At 36.4% G+C, this 16,094-nt stretch overlaps 2 protein-coding genes across 2 annotated transcripts; both read right to left on the reverse strand.

The window, feature by feature from the left end:
* Positions 1-660: 660 nt before the first annotated feature.
* LOC108201379 (uncharacterized) lies at positions 661-2,877 on the reverse strand. The gene is made up of 2 exons (XM_017369673.2): positions 2,007-2,877; positions 661-990 (listed from the first exon to the last, which is right to left on the reverse strand). The coding sequence occupies exons 1-2, from the start codon at positions 2,715-2,717 to the stop codon at positions 862-864; spliced, it is 840 nt and encodes a 279-aa protein (XP_017225162.1). The 5' UTR covers positions 2,718-2,877; the 3' UTR covers positions 661-861.
* A 252-nt stretch (positions 2,878-3,129) lies between these two features.
* Positions 3,130-15,971, reverse strand: LOC108201370 (SCY1-like protein 2 B). Its single transcript, XM_017369665.2, has 14 exons — positions 15,248-15,971; positions 13,893-13,997; positions 12,619-12,729; positions 10,360-10,542; positions 9,869-9,995; positions 9,286-9,347; positions 9,090-9,176; positions 8,215-8,301; positions 6,663-6,776; positions 6,369-6,497; positions 5,785-5,847; positions 4,854-5,015; positions 4,652-4,770; positions 3,130-4,387 (listed from the first exon to the last, which is right to left on the reverse strand). Exons 1-14 carry the CDS (start codon positions 15,740-15,742, stop codon positions 3,430-3,432), a joined length of 2,802 nt encoding a protein of 933 aa, XP_017225154.1. The 5' UTR covers positions 15,743-15,971; the 3' UTR covers positions 3,130-3,429.
* Positions 15,972-16,094: the final 123 nt, after the last annotated feature.

Raw genomic sequence — 16,094 nt, forward strand, 5'->3', positions numbered from 1 at the left:
AGTCTATATGAATTCTACCCTTCAACCTCTTTTAAATCAGATTTGATGTTGTCTTGATTTTATGCTATCGAGATTCGTACAAATGTTTTATATGCATTTTGTGAGTGATAACTCATATATGTTAAATTGTGCGGAGTAGTGTTGTGTTAGTTGAATTCGGATGAAAGTCCAACACAAATATATGTCACACAATCAACAATATTTTAAAAAACCCCTTTAACAAACTACCAAATATATAAATCGGGAGTACTACATAAAAGCTCATATTTTAGTAATTGCATTGTGTTAAGTGAATTCGGATGAAACTGAACAAAACTATGAAATGAGTGATAACACGAGAGGTCGGAAAATTTGAGATCATTGTGTCGCCTCCTGTAAAATATGCGATCATCTTGTGTCGTGTCAAGTGAAATTGAAAGAAAGTGGCAAAGCACAAATACATGTATTGTACAGTGTTAACACTGAACTCAAAAAAAAAAAAATCTAGTACGAATATTAAAATCTAAGTCAAAAAAAGCTTTAGAAAGAGAGCGTGATGAGATGGTGCATTTTGTTGTCCTAGTTCCAATTTGATTCTCGCTCACCTGACATATCTGACATTTATGAGGATAGATTGTTCAAAAGATAAACTTAAGGTTGAAATTATGAAGAAACAGAAGATGGAGGAAATCAAATGGACGACAAAAACATTAGTAGTATTAATTAAGTTTATACATAGATTTTGGTAGGCACACGTACATTTCCTTGGCACTTGGAATGTTAATTTACACAAGTTGCATGCAAAATACCGATTATACAAGCCATACATATAAGGGTGCGATCTACTCCATTCTGGGTGCAGCGTGATGTTTCTCATTACTTTTATCTAGACATCACAGGCCATGGCATCACCCCACCTGCGGGCAGCTGTGGTCGAATGATAGGAACCCGCTTCACTACAGAGAAGGCCTCATTTAGTTGTGCAACTCGGTTCATGAACTGAGACACCTTCTGCGGGAACCAAAATAATGAAGTGTCCATTAGGTTCTTGTGATATTAGCAAAACCAGAAGTATTTACTTCTTTTTTCTATCAACAAACGCCAGAATACACACAGACACACACACACACACACACATTATAATATGTAAGTGCTATTATAACTATGTGCACATAACAAATAAACTTAAGCTGCAGGAAAAATCAAGCTGTAAATATTATTTTCCAATTAAAGCGAAGTAGTGAGCGACAATCTGCCACACACACACACACACACACACACACACACACACACACACACACACACACACACACACATATTTGATAATAAAAATTTAGAGCAAGTTTAATATTACCCATGATCCCACTTAGACTTGAATCCTTGACCTCTTGCTACCACAACAAGAGCCCAGGGGTCTTCACTAGACCAACGATGCTATCTATCCAGCAAACTATCACCACATACTTTTGATTGCCTAAATTTATCCCTCGAATATAACACTTAAACTTATTTCTTAAAGTAATTACATAACTCGTAACTCTAGAAATATTATAAAAACATGTGATTCATCCTCAACTAATGGCAAAAGTCAAATTTATGATATTCCCCCATGTAGTCAGATACAGTATAAGACTTGAACATTCTTCCTAAAGAAGTAATTGCATACCTCGTACTCTAGAAAAATAATATGAACAGACATAAAAACACGTAATTCATCTTCAACTAAAGGGAAAAGTCAAATTATATATTCTCCCTCACATAACTTGAAGTCTTGAACAGTCTTCCCAAAGAAGTAATAGCATACCTCATACGCTAGAAAAAAGTGTATAAACATATACTGAAACAAGTGATTCATTTTCAACTAATGGTGAAAATTGCAGTTATTGCATAAGCACACCCCTAAAATGTCAACCTGACCTCTATAATAAATCCGATAAACTAGCAGATATTAACGTAAACAAACAGCATAGTCTAACAATCATCATCTCAAATACAAATTCCATCTTATAGAACTCGAAATAACTGACCTGATCATCCACAGTAACCTTCATATGCACACTCTTACTCTTCCTCTTCATCCTATAATAACGACGTCCAAGTATCATAAATCCCATCACCGCAGCCGCCATCGGAACAGTCCAAGCAGGATTCATCCTAAACATACAATACTTCAAAAGCTCCAATGGAAGCTTCCACCAAGCCATCACTCTCTTCTCCCCCTCACTCGCTTTCGCCACCTCAATCACATCTCCACCTTCCTTCACTTGAACAACCTCATCACCAACTCCCTTAACCTCCATTCCGTCATCAACAAACTCCTCGTTTTTCGCCTCAAAGCCAGTCGAATCAGACCAATACTTATCAGAATTCGCCTCAATTTTTTCATTCTGAGCAAAACCTAAATCATTATTCACCTCAAACTCAGCAAACTTATGATCATCGGAGCGATCACTGGCGGAATCAGGCCAGAACTCAGTAAACTCCTTCCGCGGAGAACGAGTATCGGAACCAGGATCAATCCAGCTCGGATTGTTGGAATTAACCGAAACACCGTCCTCGGAAACACCACCGGTGTTCTTAAAAGCGATCGGCGAGTCGAGCGAGAAGTAATCCGGTCTAATTGCGCCACCGGAATCTCCATCGATACAATCAAAGCACTTAGACTCCGAATCATCACCAATTGACTCGGAATCCGAGGCGTGAAGAACCTCCCAATCGTGTAAATCGCCAACCTCCATGGTCGGATGTTTGTGTGTATAGGTGTATGTATATGTGAAGAGTAAATGAAGCCCTAACCTACTTGGTTGAAAAAGATGATAAAAGACAGATGTGAGAAGATAAACAAGAGGAGAAAGGAAAGGTGTGTGCGTGCGTGTGAAGGAGTGGTTTCTACCCGCGAAAAAAGTCGTTATTATTTATTTTTATTTCATTTTTTATTTCTGTAAAAGACAGTGAGAGAAAATCTGCTTTGTTTTTCGTCTTGTCATTTTGCATATGAATTTCAAAATTCAAATTAAAATAATACATCCTGCTTTCTAAGAATCACACCAAGATTAAAAATATTACATTTCCGAAAGACGATTAATATTCTAGATAATCGTTATTCTTCGGTTTGATGCTCTAGCCAAACTCAAATTATTCTACGAGTACTTCACGAGATGAATTTTTTAAAGATGATAATTACATTATTATTCAATACATGTAGAGGAAAACGGTGGAAGAATCTGTATAAGCGGGGCTCCTATTTTACAAACAAATATTTAATCTAAAATACAACAAACTTCACTTTACCCGACGGCAGCACCCATTGTCGCATTTGCATATATCAACGAATTTTTCCATGGATAGTCCAGATAGCTTTTGCTTGATGACGTGCGAGCTTGGGTAACCCACTCTTGATGCATGTGTATACTCTCTTATAACCAAAAAAAATGAACTAATGATACAAAATTACAACAAATCAAGCAGTGGGGGCTGCCCAGATGAAGTGTTGCCGGTTCGGGATGATGTGTTAGCCCTGCTTTGCGCTTGATTTCCCCGGCCTCTTCCTCTACCTCTACCAACAGCCGTCATGGGTGGAGGAGCAAGTCTAAGCGCTGAATGATCACCTTTGTTGGAAGAAAATATTGATCCAATGTCAGCTGGTTTTTGAGGAGCACTAATCCGAGCTGAATCAGGCTGACTACTTTTCATGAACTCAAGGGAACCTTGTGACTTGGTATTGCCATTAAGGCTTCCATAGTTCAACGTTGAACTCATTTGGTTCTGTCTCATTGGCTCAACAGCATTCTGAGTACCATATGTCCAACTGCTATTGTTGTAAGATTGAGAACTTGTGCCGTTCAAGGTACTTGCGTTCCAATTCGATGCAGGATTAATTGCAGACTGACCTATTGTGGAGTGGCCGGAAGAATTAGAACCCACTGTACCAGTCGTCCGAGGGGGCCAATTCGCAAAAGGATCTACATCGTCAAAAGTTGAACTTGACAAATTCCCATTTTGAGTTTTCTTATCAGTATTGTCACCTACTGGAGGGCTAACACCAACAGATGAACGTGGAGGCCACTCTAAATCAGCAGGGGCGTTCGATTCTGATGTTGGCTGAGAAGATGCAGCAGCAACTGATGATGCCAAATTTGTATGATTTATTTGCATAGGCTGCTGATTGGCTACAGCTATAGCTGGCTTGGCCGATGACACATTTGTTGAAGATGTCTTAAGTGACATGGCAGATTCCTTCGCAGGAATCCATTCTTCATCCCATGCAGGAATGCTCTTTGTGGTAGACATGCTAGTTCCTGTGCTGTTCTTCGCAGGCCCGAAGTTAGGCCCAGCACCAGCAGCTGGTATTTTAACTTCTGGAACTCCGGAATCAGTCACAGTTACTCCTCGCTTTTCTTCTACCTTTCTGGGACAAGTATACAAAAAAGAAAAAATCTTTCATTTTAACTTTGAAAAAATCCTTTATTTTACCTTTCTTCTGGTGTTTTAATTTTATGTACTATATAAATAAGGACACAGCCATCAATGTCATTTAAAGAAACTGTAGACTTTATCTATTATTCCCACAGCTAGTAACTACCAGTTTTCTTCATTACTGCAGATTAACGTGTATTCCCTTGGGTGGTGTCCACACACGCTCACGAATGAGAAAAAGAGAGCATATATATACCTGAGTAAATCCTTGATAAATAGCATATATTTTGCAAATTGCTGAACATTCAATTGCTGGGAAATTAAAAGTGGTCCGAGCAGCGGGAGAATATTTTCCACAGCAAAGTCTACTCCATGCTGTGAATTATGACAGGGATGTAAAATAACCATAATAAATAGTTGGCACATATATTCAAAAATAAGGTAGCCCAACAAATGACCTGCTTCAGAATTGAATTTGCAACACCGAGTGTACACATAAGTGTTGGAGCTGAGCGGTCAACAGCAGTGCAGCGCTGGATTGTTTGTATAATTTCTACTGTTGCGCGCTTATCAAGCATAGGGACCATATCACTAAAACATAACAATGCATTCACTCTCACCTGTCAATAACAAGATCATTTCAACATATATTTACTGACAAAAACATGCCAAAATAAATATATACGAATAAACGATTAACAATGTAAACTAAAGTCATATTTCTATACAAAACAATACTTCCAACAGAATCAATTCAGCAATAACTTCATTAAAATTAGCGACTCACTGATTGCCCATCACATTCATTCTTTAAAAATATGCTTGTCTGTCCGCTATGTTACAATAATATGCAAGTGTCTAGAATGACAGGCACATACTGAAAATCAAATTAAACATCATGCCTGGCATCACAACTATTGCAACGTGCTGTTATAGAATGCTCAAATAAATAGCCACACATCAATGGAAGCTCATCACAAGTAATTGGATCTTTATTGTTGGATCCTTATTTTGTCACTTAGGAAGTAAACATGAAAAAAGGATTATATATATACATATTTCCATTTCCTACAAGCAAACGGAATTGCAGCAACAGGTTCTTCACAATTACACTTCAGCATATAAGTTTATTAATTTTTACGGATCACAGATAATTTAATAACAGTTCTGGAAACCCCGGATTAGACACTTGAAGTCAATTAATAAAACACAGACTTCATGCACCAGAAGGTCCAGCCCATATGAGAGGTAGACAAAAGACGTGACAGACAGATTGTTAGACAGTAAAAAGGAGAGAGGGAGAGGGAGCGGGAGGGGGAGTTGGGGGGGGGGGGGGGGGGGGGGGGTAGAAGGGAGGGAGGGAGGGAGAGAGAGCATGAGAGGACATACTGCAGCAACAGTCGTCTTAAGTGCCAAAGCATGTACGCGGGGCAAGATTGCTTGTCTCACCAGCTGCAAATGCATTAAAAATAATATGAATGAATAGAAAGGGATATCCAAACTATCTGTTTCTCTCCATCTTCAAGAGTTGCTAGCAGATATTTTATATACAAGATTTATAACCAAATAAATGATGAAGAAATAGACTATCTATTTCCATTAACTTCCTGATTTATATGTAAATAATGTATTAGAAGAATAAGCATACAACTGTACAGTTTTGAGTTTGTATTCACATCTATAAAGCTTTTAATATTTTCAGTTTATTTTTTTTTGGCTTCAATTGGAAGACAAGACACTCAAACATGCAAGTATAATTATCATATGTAAATCTGTAATGCTTACTTGGGTTTGATTAAAATCAAGACTACAATTCTTGTCGACTAAATTGATAAAGCATGATTAGTTTCATATCTGTGTAGGAATATACAACATATAAAAGGAGCACAATTGCGAACAGCTCAAATAATACAAATGCCAAGTTTGGTAAATTGAAGTTTCAAAGTGTAGGAGTATGATACAGTGACAATCACCTGTGCATCAAGTTGCTTAGCAAGAGATACAGTCCTTTTTAAAACTTCTTCTTGCATACGAGCATCAGTATCATCATACGCTCGAACAAGCATGGGTAACACATGTGCAATCAAGTGCTCTTGACTAGCCTGAAAAAGATACATATAGAATTATACAACAATGTCTCAATCCCAAAACATAGCAGAAAACATTAACTTGATTAGGAAGCAAGTATGAATTACTGGATATGTGCCCACAGGAAGAAAATTTTATAAATTCCCAAAAGATCATCTGCAGTGTAGATGATGAATTACCTTGTTAATAATAAGCTCTGCATGCTTCACGAGTAGTAACAATGTCTCACCTGCAGCAGAACTCAAGACAGGAACAAGAGCTGGCAGTGTCGATAATTCAAAATCATATCTGTCCTGCAATGTATTCAAGAAGCCAAATCCTCATGGTTATAACTTTTAGTGACAATTTAGGGTTCTTTTTTACGTGAACCCCCTACTAGTAACTGGTAAGTAAATATTTTAACGCAACATGTTTCGTAACGTTGATAGATTTCCACCACCTCCAGTAAAGGATGGTGGAAACCATTTGCTTCAGGAGTTGCTAACATGTAGGATTACTATATTCTCATCGAATTATGCCCATTTTGTGCTAATAAAGGCAACCCAATATAGGTTCCACTAATAAAGATAAATCCATGAGAAATAAATAAGCAAACTATATGCTCAAAGGACTTTGAGAAGTCAACACCCTGTATAGAAAACCAGAGGAAGTACTTAATTGCCTAACACCACAGATATTGTCTCTATATCGACTCATATGCCTTGTTAATTTGGGTCCCTTTGCACTTCTTTAATTCTTCTCATCAATCACTAAAGCTTTCTTCTGCATGGGTGTTTTCCTTAAACATGGTCTTTCACATCCTTGATGACCCCTCATGTGTAACATGAAGTTCATCTATAAATTAGATATGGTCCATGTTAAATTATTGATAATTTCTGAACCGTTAAGCTAGCAATAATGGAGTGAACAATTCAGGTCCTTTTGTCTTAATTAAGTTATTATCTGTTCCAATTTGTCCTAGAGAGGGGTCAGTCTTGTGGTAAAGCCATATCCCAAATTTTAAATAACTTTAGGCACAATTGTTCATCTTCTTTTTTCAACAAATATGTTCAGTCAGTCCAAATAAATAAAGATCTAAGCAATCTTTATTGATGAATAATTCATTAACAAACTCGTACACACATAGGCCCTGATGCTCCTCTTGGTTGAAATAAATACAGTGAGGTAAGAATGGGGTGAAAAGTTATGATTTTCAAATAAAAATAACTGAAAGATGGATGTAGGAGATGAGAGTGAAAATATGCACAAGTACAAATTTCTACAATTAGGTTTGTGATGAAAATGATTAGGGATGACTGAGGAAAATGAAGCAACCATTCTCATAGTGGGCGGATGGAGCTCTAGTTTGAATGTGTATGAACAGGATGTAGGCAAAGTTGTATTGTACTGCTGGCCCAGGACTTACAGTTTTAATAGAGGACACCGCCAAAACAAAGTATCAACCAATAGTAAACAGTAAATCCACCCCCCAGTCATAAGGATTTATAGGAAAGTAATAAGGTTGTTAAACAGCCAAAAATGATGCAACTTTCTTACAAGCAAAATCAAAATTAATATACAACAATCAGCAGAATGAGAAACTGAAGTCGGATAATTGCCTTCAGGCTAGTGGAGAGAGGTATTAAAAGGTCAATGACTCTAGGGTTCAAAGCCTAACGGGAGGCACGGGGGTGTGAGTAATTAAATTAATGCAGTTGGCCATATCCCATACTTAGAAAAGAAGCAGAATACCTGAGACTCAGCAATAGTTAGAACCATGGGTAAAATCATTGGTTGCATAACCAGATTTCTGAGCTCAGCACAAAGTGGTGGAAGAACCTGCATGCATGCATAATCAGTCTATTTAGCAAATGCGAGAAGATACAACATATAAACTATAACAAAAAACAATCAAACTTGTAAAACGTTACTATTGAAATTAGTGAGATATATTTCTATATAAGAAGTAACATATTTCAAGGACAATACAGTTTAAGAAAAAATGATCCAAGCAAGTGCAAAGTTTCCTATAGACTTTCCCAATCCAACACTTAGACAGATGACCATGTTTGACAGCTTACAACCTTCTCCGGGTAACATAGCTAAAGTAAGTCCAAGAGATGCCTTATATCATGTCCTAAGTTATAATTTAGGGCATTTGATGAAAAAGGTTGATCCAACAATGTCCTAGTGATGCCTTATATCACTAGGACAACCTCTTCAAACCCTATTTTTGAGGCACATCTCTCCTTGCCCTATCCTATATCCTATATTTTATAATAAATTCTCATGAACACTCTCTTTCTCTCTTTACTTTATATTATGGTTTAATGATGAAAGAGAATCTTTAATAATAAAATATTAAACATATTGTGAGAATAGGGCACATTGTTGGAGTTCAAGTTGGTAAAATATGTCCTAAATTACTAGGACATGATATTTTATATTATATTTAGGGCTTTCAACTAGGACACTGTTGGACCCGCTCTAAGCATCAGTTGCTCGAAAAGATATGCAACAATATTTGGTAAATATGGTTAACGAGATGTAGAAACAAAAGTTTTCACGACTTCAACGAATCAGGGCTACAAATACAACATAGCATGTATAGAGATGGAAAATAAAACCTTGTATCGCAGAACACGTGAATCAAAATCCTTCCACATATCTGATAAAGCTTTTAGAAACTCTGACTTCTGCATGTTGTCTCGTGCCTGTGATGTATAATAACAATTGTGATTTAAATTTCCATTTGCACAAGATCCAACAAGGTCAATGTCTATATTATAACATGTCACCACCAATGTAAAAATTTAGCCATACAAGCATGTGATCAAGGAAGCGAAGTGCACGCAACCTCGTATCATCCCGGAAAAAGGGGGAACCTACACAAACAAAATATAAAAGAGAAAAAGTTACAGTTTCAGAAAACATAGATTCAATGAAACCTGTAAGGCTAAAATCACTCAGATTACTCTCCAAAGATAACACTTCTTTCTTCCACAACCTAAATAGGTCCGACATAGCTATCAATGACCATCTTTAGCAATCCTGGGTTCCCAATTTTGCTGTATCCCACTATGTGTTTCTCTAAATTGCGGACCAAACTCAAAACGTTAATATACCTTATTACCATCCCATTTTTATAATGAGTCAGCGAACCTGAAGTAACAGAAACCTACTGTGCTAGAGAGGGGCAACTTAGCAGAGGAATCAAGATAGTTTTTCTTCACATTTTTATAATAACAGAGGTCTTGACAAACAAGCCCACATATTTTATTCATATCTTATATCAAATTGTGTAAGTTATTAGCTTTATATGTTTCTAGAGCATATACATAAAAATTTATGTCTGCGTAAATTTGCAAAGAATAATAATACGCAACCAGATGATCAATATTCTCACCAGTGAAATCAGATGCTGTTGGCCTGGATGTTTCATTGGCAGAAAGCATCCTTCGCAAATCAGAAGTCAAGTCTGAAGGAATGGATGAGAATGACTCGCTGGATAAGTAAGTCAAACTATTCATGTACTGTAGGAAACCAGACAAATAAGATATACATGTAAGTTTTAAGTAAAGAAACGAGAACAACAATATGGACTAGAATTAAGTGCATAACAAAGCTGGAGCAAGTGAATGTGCTCTGTGCACATTTGCTGGACTGCTGGATATTATTTTGTATTAACAGCTAGAAAGTTCATGCTATAAAAGATCAGCATTTTGTTAGCACTCCACACTGAGTGACTGAGACGCACATACCAAATTCACCCTAAATAAGCTTACGATAAGCATAGAATCAATTTCAAACTGAGCACACAAGTACAAATTAAGCCAATTCTACCTGATCCATGTATAAAATTTAAGTAAATTTTAGCAGAAATAGTTGTTACAGTACCATCTTCACATTGTTGTGGCAGTCGAACAAAGGCTTGCGAGCAACCAGGTGATAAACAAGACAGGCAAAACTGAATATATCCGAAGAGCATCCAACTGAACTTGATTTACTTCTAACTAGTTCTGGGGCAGTGTAGTTCAGGGATGGCTGAAGGGGTAATAAAGAATCTTCAACATCATACTCCTGAACAATAAAATGAGATCAGAAAACTCCCAACCATACTGAACATTTTGACAGTCTATTAGATTTAACTAGTTAGCTAGTATTACCAATAACCTTGTGAAGCATCTTTTATACTAGCAAGCAATACACTAGAAAACTACCTTTATTTTTATACCGTGTGAAGTAGTGATTAGTACTGAATAAATAATAGGCCAAGCGTATATAATGAATTCTGCAAAGCATGGGCCTGTAAATTAAAAAAATATTAATTAGTAGTATATGCTCCATCAGATCCTATCTTCAAAACCCAACTACTCTTGAAATAACTATACATATTAACCTAGATATGTTCAACATACAGTAGGGTTTTACTTTTGAAATGCCAGCCTTTTTTTCACTCAAAAGTAAATACCATGTAAGATCCTATGTTTGAAATTTTGAAGTTAACATTTTAATTATCATAACCCGGCCTAAAAGATCATTAGTCCCTACTATACTATCTAAGATTTTGCTTTATAAAACTAAATATATTTCTCATCTTAATCCGACCGAAAAAACTAATTGATCCACAAAATATTATTTTAAGTCGGTCCAAAACACAGATCAATTACAAAAGAATCTCTTGTTTGGCTGTAATAGAATAAAATATATACATCTCACGTTACTCTCTTGTCCATATAGATGAACATGGCCCACTGTGGTTACGTCGCTAATGCAAGTCACCATATTGATGTGTGTGTCCCGAATGGCAAGTTTGTAAGTATAGGTGTTTGACACAAATACCCCTTCTTTGTGTTTAAAAAGCTTCATATCTCAGGGTTCTACCTGAGGTCACCATCAGGCCCAGCATGCTCTATTTGTAATTGGCCCAGCATGCTCTATTCGTAATTGTATTATGTATATATTACATATAGTGATATATAAAAATTTATTTACATATATCTTAACAGTAGTACAAATATGGTCAACTATAAGTAATTATTATATAACCACAATCAGATGCACTGCAATATATCAGTAGAATCATAGTCATACTTGCAAACTGAAATATTTCCAAATATTTGGTGTGCATACAAAGAGGGTACACAAATACAAAGATCTATACAGTACATAGCACACAATGAGAAACTGAGTATCTAGAATTCAGAGGTGAATATGTTTCTCTTTGGGCCTGATAGGTCAATTTTCTAAGAGCTTTAAAATTTGGGCTGGCTCATGTAGCCATGGCATTTAGTAGATCTCGAACACACTTTTGATTTTCTAAATGACCCTCATCTGCTTCTGGTAGTTTCTCTTTTCTCTTAAATGCTTTTGTAATATTGTGTAATTTTTCTCTCTCAATAGATTACTAGTTGAAAGCAACTTCTAGTTGTGAGGCTGAATTGTGAAGATCATTAGTTGGACACTATCGCTGTACAAATATTTGTTAGGGGAAGTCATATCCTAACTGTTTGAAGTCCTACAAAGGGATCTTCAGGTAGAGAAGTTAAAGTACATAGTAGTTAATATTCTTAATCATTCTAATATGCAGTTGAAATGATTCTTACTCTGTAAGCATATTTCCCTTTTACATCAATTTTCAATTGTCACAAAAATTATATTTGAACTTGATCACATATATAGCTCCTCTAACCACATTTTAAAAAAAAAAAAAAATAGCTAAAGGTTACTCTGTAACGGAAAATCCAAAACTTCAAAACAAAAAAAACAAAGTTTCACAAATTTCTTAAAGTTGCTGAGCTGTGAACTTTGTTTGTCTTATCCGTAAGGCCTTATAACTTATTTACACTTTCATACTAAATAACTAATTATTCACCCCCCCCCCCCCCCCAAAAAAACTTGGTGACATGTGTCACATGTACCTATGTTATATAAAATAGGGATATGAAAGCAGATGCCTCGTCCAGATTAAACAAGACAAATCTGGTGCAACCATATTAAAAGCAAAGCCGGAACATTTTCAATAGCAAAGACAGCATTGGTGTAAAACAAATTCGCCAGAAGATCAAGTACAAAACCATAACAAAGACCAAATAATATTCAATACCAATATTCATTGCTTTAGCAAGTGTTAGTGACGGTTTGATATTAACTTACAGCATAATGGAAGGACTGCACATTAGATGAATCAGAAGATGCCTGATCTGTCGTGATTGCAAAGCCAAAACCACTAAGTTTCCATGCTCCATTTGAAGTAATTAAGATGTTCTGCAACACAGGAAAAGAGGACCTAAAATGTCATTTCATGTTGCTACCATGACACAATATACCAGATATGGTACTTTGGATTAACTTAAAAACCAAGACGGAAGCTTTAATATCACAAACATAGAAATAATATATATACTTTGCTTAAATAAATTGCCTTCTGTCTAGCAACACAAAGGAGAAACCCTGCCTAATACCCTTAATATATAACAACTTGTCTTTCACATCTCCCATAGTTGTCAAGGCGGCTCCCGACCAGCCATGAAATCAAGGCATAGACAACACCTAGGTTCGCCTAAGTCCACCCAGGTCCGCCTAATTTCATTTTGACCCAGCTCAATATATTTTTGACCGGGTCCACCTATAAATTAGTTATAAAGAATAATGCTGTTGAAGACATCAGTCACGAGTAAAACAGTCTGCAACGATCTAAAGGGGAAAGGACATTCCAAAGTATTCTAACAGGTTCTTCTATTCTCCTTTTCTCTTCTCTTAATCTTACAAACACACCCGAATACATATTTGATATAAATATGTGTTTGTATTCTGTATTTTGTATACAACACTTCAGCACTATAACCACCCTTTTCCTGTTTATATTAACATAAATGTAAGTATTTATAAAAGAACAATACATATAGTCAAATGTATAATCCACCTAATGGCCACCTAGGCGGGCACCTAACCGCCTAGGCAGTTAAGCTGTGCACTATCACCTAGCATCCTTGACAAGTATCATATCGTCATTATTGTCTTGTAATAATTAAATAATTTTTTATCTATTGGCTCTTCCTTTTCATGATCTAAAATTTTATAAGTTCATCTCAACAAGAGAGATTTGGCCAGCATAAACATTATGAGGTTTTCGAGCTAGTACTGAATGACTGTCAAAATGTAGTTCAACAAATTTAAAAAATCCAAACTCTAAAAAAAATGCATGGTGCGAACAAAAAGATTTCATAACGACCCTAACCAACATAAATAACGCATACTATGAACAAAAAGAATCATAATACCCTAACGTAGTTTTCGCAAACGACCTACATTTAAGTTTAAAAGTACATGTCAACAGAGGATGACCACGAGGAACCAAAAGAGAAATATCCACAGTAAATAAAGTAACTGATACTAAGAATATGTATTAAACAAGAAGACGTCTCAACCTCAGGACATATGGCCCTATGGATAAGGCGTGCATTATTGTGGAGAAAGTCCAAGGATTCAGTGACCTGAAGCAGACCGTGCTTAACCTCCAATAAACTCATCTCCTGCAAAAGAGGAAGGATTTCAGTGGAAGTATGGATTATATGGTTTGCAACAAAAGACAACATCATTATAGTGTCTGCAATCATGACGTCAAAAATTTTGATAAAAAACATCCCTGGTCAATTTTCAGAATAGGTTAGTTCTGGATTTCTGGTTCTGCTCTGGCAACATAATGTATTGAATATTTTAATTTTTTTTTAAATGTCTCCTAGTGTTGTGTAGAGTGTGACTTTGGAAATACTTCCAAGTTCTATATACATACTCAAGTAACAGAGTACTGGAGTGGTTCCCAGCAACTAGCTGTTTCGGGCACAAACTTATAGAGTACCTTTATTCATGTCTGTTTTATATGCTACATACATTTAAGGGAAAATCATATTTTACAGCACAGAATTCTAAAACTATATAGCTGAAGCCTTGAATAAGTTATAAAATCACCAAAAAAAAACAAAATATTTATTTCTTTATCTTCTTATTCTGTTTGTTAAACTTTAAATCTTATAAAACTACATGTACTTAACGATGGCAGTAAAATATTTATAGCATTCCTGCACTTAACTATACAATGGATCTCATTCAAAAAATCACGGCTCGTCGGCTAGTAATATGATGTGATAAAAATCCAATATCCTAGCATACCCTTCAAATTACGTTCTAAAACATAATGCATTTGGAAGCAGTCTTCTTACACTTTAATACATAAACACAATGATTTTACCACATCCGGTGGTTCCAAAAACATTTACTATCAGTTCTTGCAGCTAGATCTTATATGATCTACATTTCTCCAACATATTATAAAGAATAACAAAAGAGTACTACAACATCCTATATGATCTGCATATTTCCAGAATATTAGAAGGAATAACCATAAAAATCATTAAAATTAATCAACCTGAATAGAATTCTTGTTTGAAACATAGCAACAATTAACTATGGGAATAAGTTCAAAGAAGTATGCAGCTACATCATATTTATCAAGGGGTAAATCACTAAATATAACGAATTCCAGGGTTTTTCTTTTCTAGCTCCCATTCATAGCAATTTACAGACTCAATCATTTCAATTTCTAGAATTCAAAGCCATATACGTAGTTTTTCAATTAAAAGGTATATGTACACATGTGATTAATAATTCAATGGCAGTGCAAAATGAAGTCATTGTACAACAATGCACAACAAAAAACAAATATCCAGACCGATATCTACTCTACAGCTGAAAAGTTCGAGCATTAGAAAATTCAAGTAATTACCATTCCTTTAAGCTCCTTCGGAACCTTAGCAATATTATCGAGATTCCCAAGCACATTGGCCACCGACGCAAACAATGGTTCCGTAACCATAGCCATAGCATTCTTACTCTCGTCCAGCGCCTGCACAACATGAAGCACACCTGGATGCCTCAACCTAACCAACCTCGCCGCATCCGCTCTAATGACATCCAAAAACGAGTCCTCCGCGGCTTTCGACAAACCGACACGCACTCTCGCCTCCGCCAAGGCACGCTTATCAAGCAACCAAACACACACCGTCGGATACTGCTGCGAAATCGAAGATCCGTTCCTCGCCTTCCCTGAATAAAGCTTCCAGGCCAGACCTGGACCGGCCGAACCGATCTGGTCCAGGAGATCGTAGTCGTGGAGAGCCTTGGGACCGGTGACGTCTTGCACGGTGGTCTGTACGGTCTTCTCGATCGCCGCGGCGGTCTTGGCAAAGGCTTGACTTAGGGTTTTCATGTTAAGAGACATCGCGGTGGCGATGCGGTGGTTAATTGTGGTGGAGGAAGATGAGGTTGATCGGAATTCACCTTCCTCGCTGCCGCAATTAGAATATAATTTTCTCTCTCTAGAAGAGTTTATTAAGTGGTTGGATTTTCTCTCTCTAGAAATTTGATTGAAGAGACAGGGAGGAGGGGTTGATTGTATCTCTCTCTCTCTGTTTTCTCGCGTTGGTTTTTTTCCTTCTCGCTTCTTTCTTCCGCTTGTTTTCTATTTTTATTTTATTTTTTTAGTTATACTCCTGCGTTAATATCCCTCCATAAAATAATATACTCCCTCTTTAAAATAATATAATTTTATAATTTATTATTTTTTCTAAAAT

The sequence above is a fragment of the Daucus carota genome, chromosome 1 (genome assembly GCF_001625215.2).
Source record: "Daucus carota subsp. sativus chromosome 1, DH1 v3.0, whole genome shotgun sequence".
In the NCBI taxonomy this organism is placed as follows: Eukaryota; Viridiplantae; Streptophyta; class Magnoliopsida; order Apiales; family Apiaceae; genus Daucus; species Daucus carota.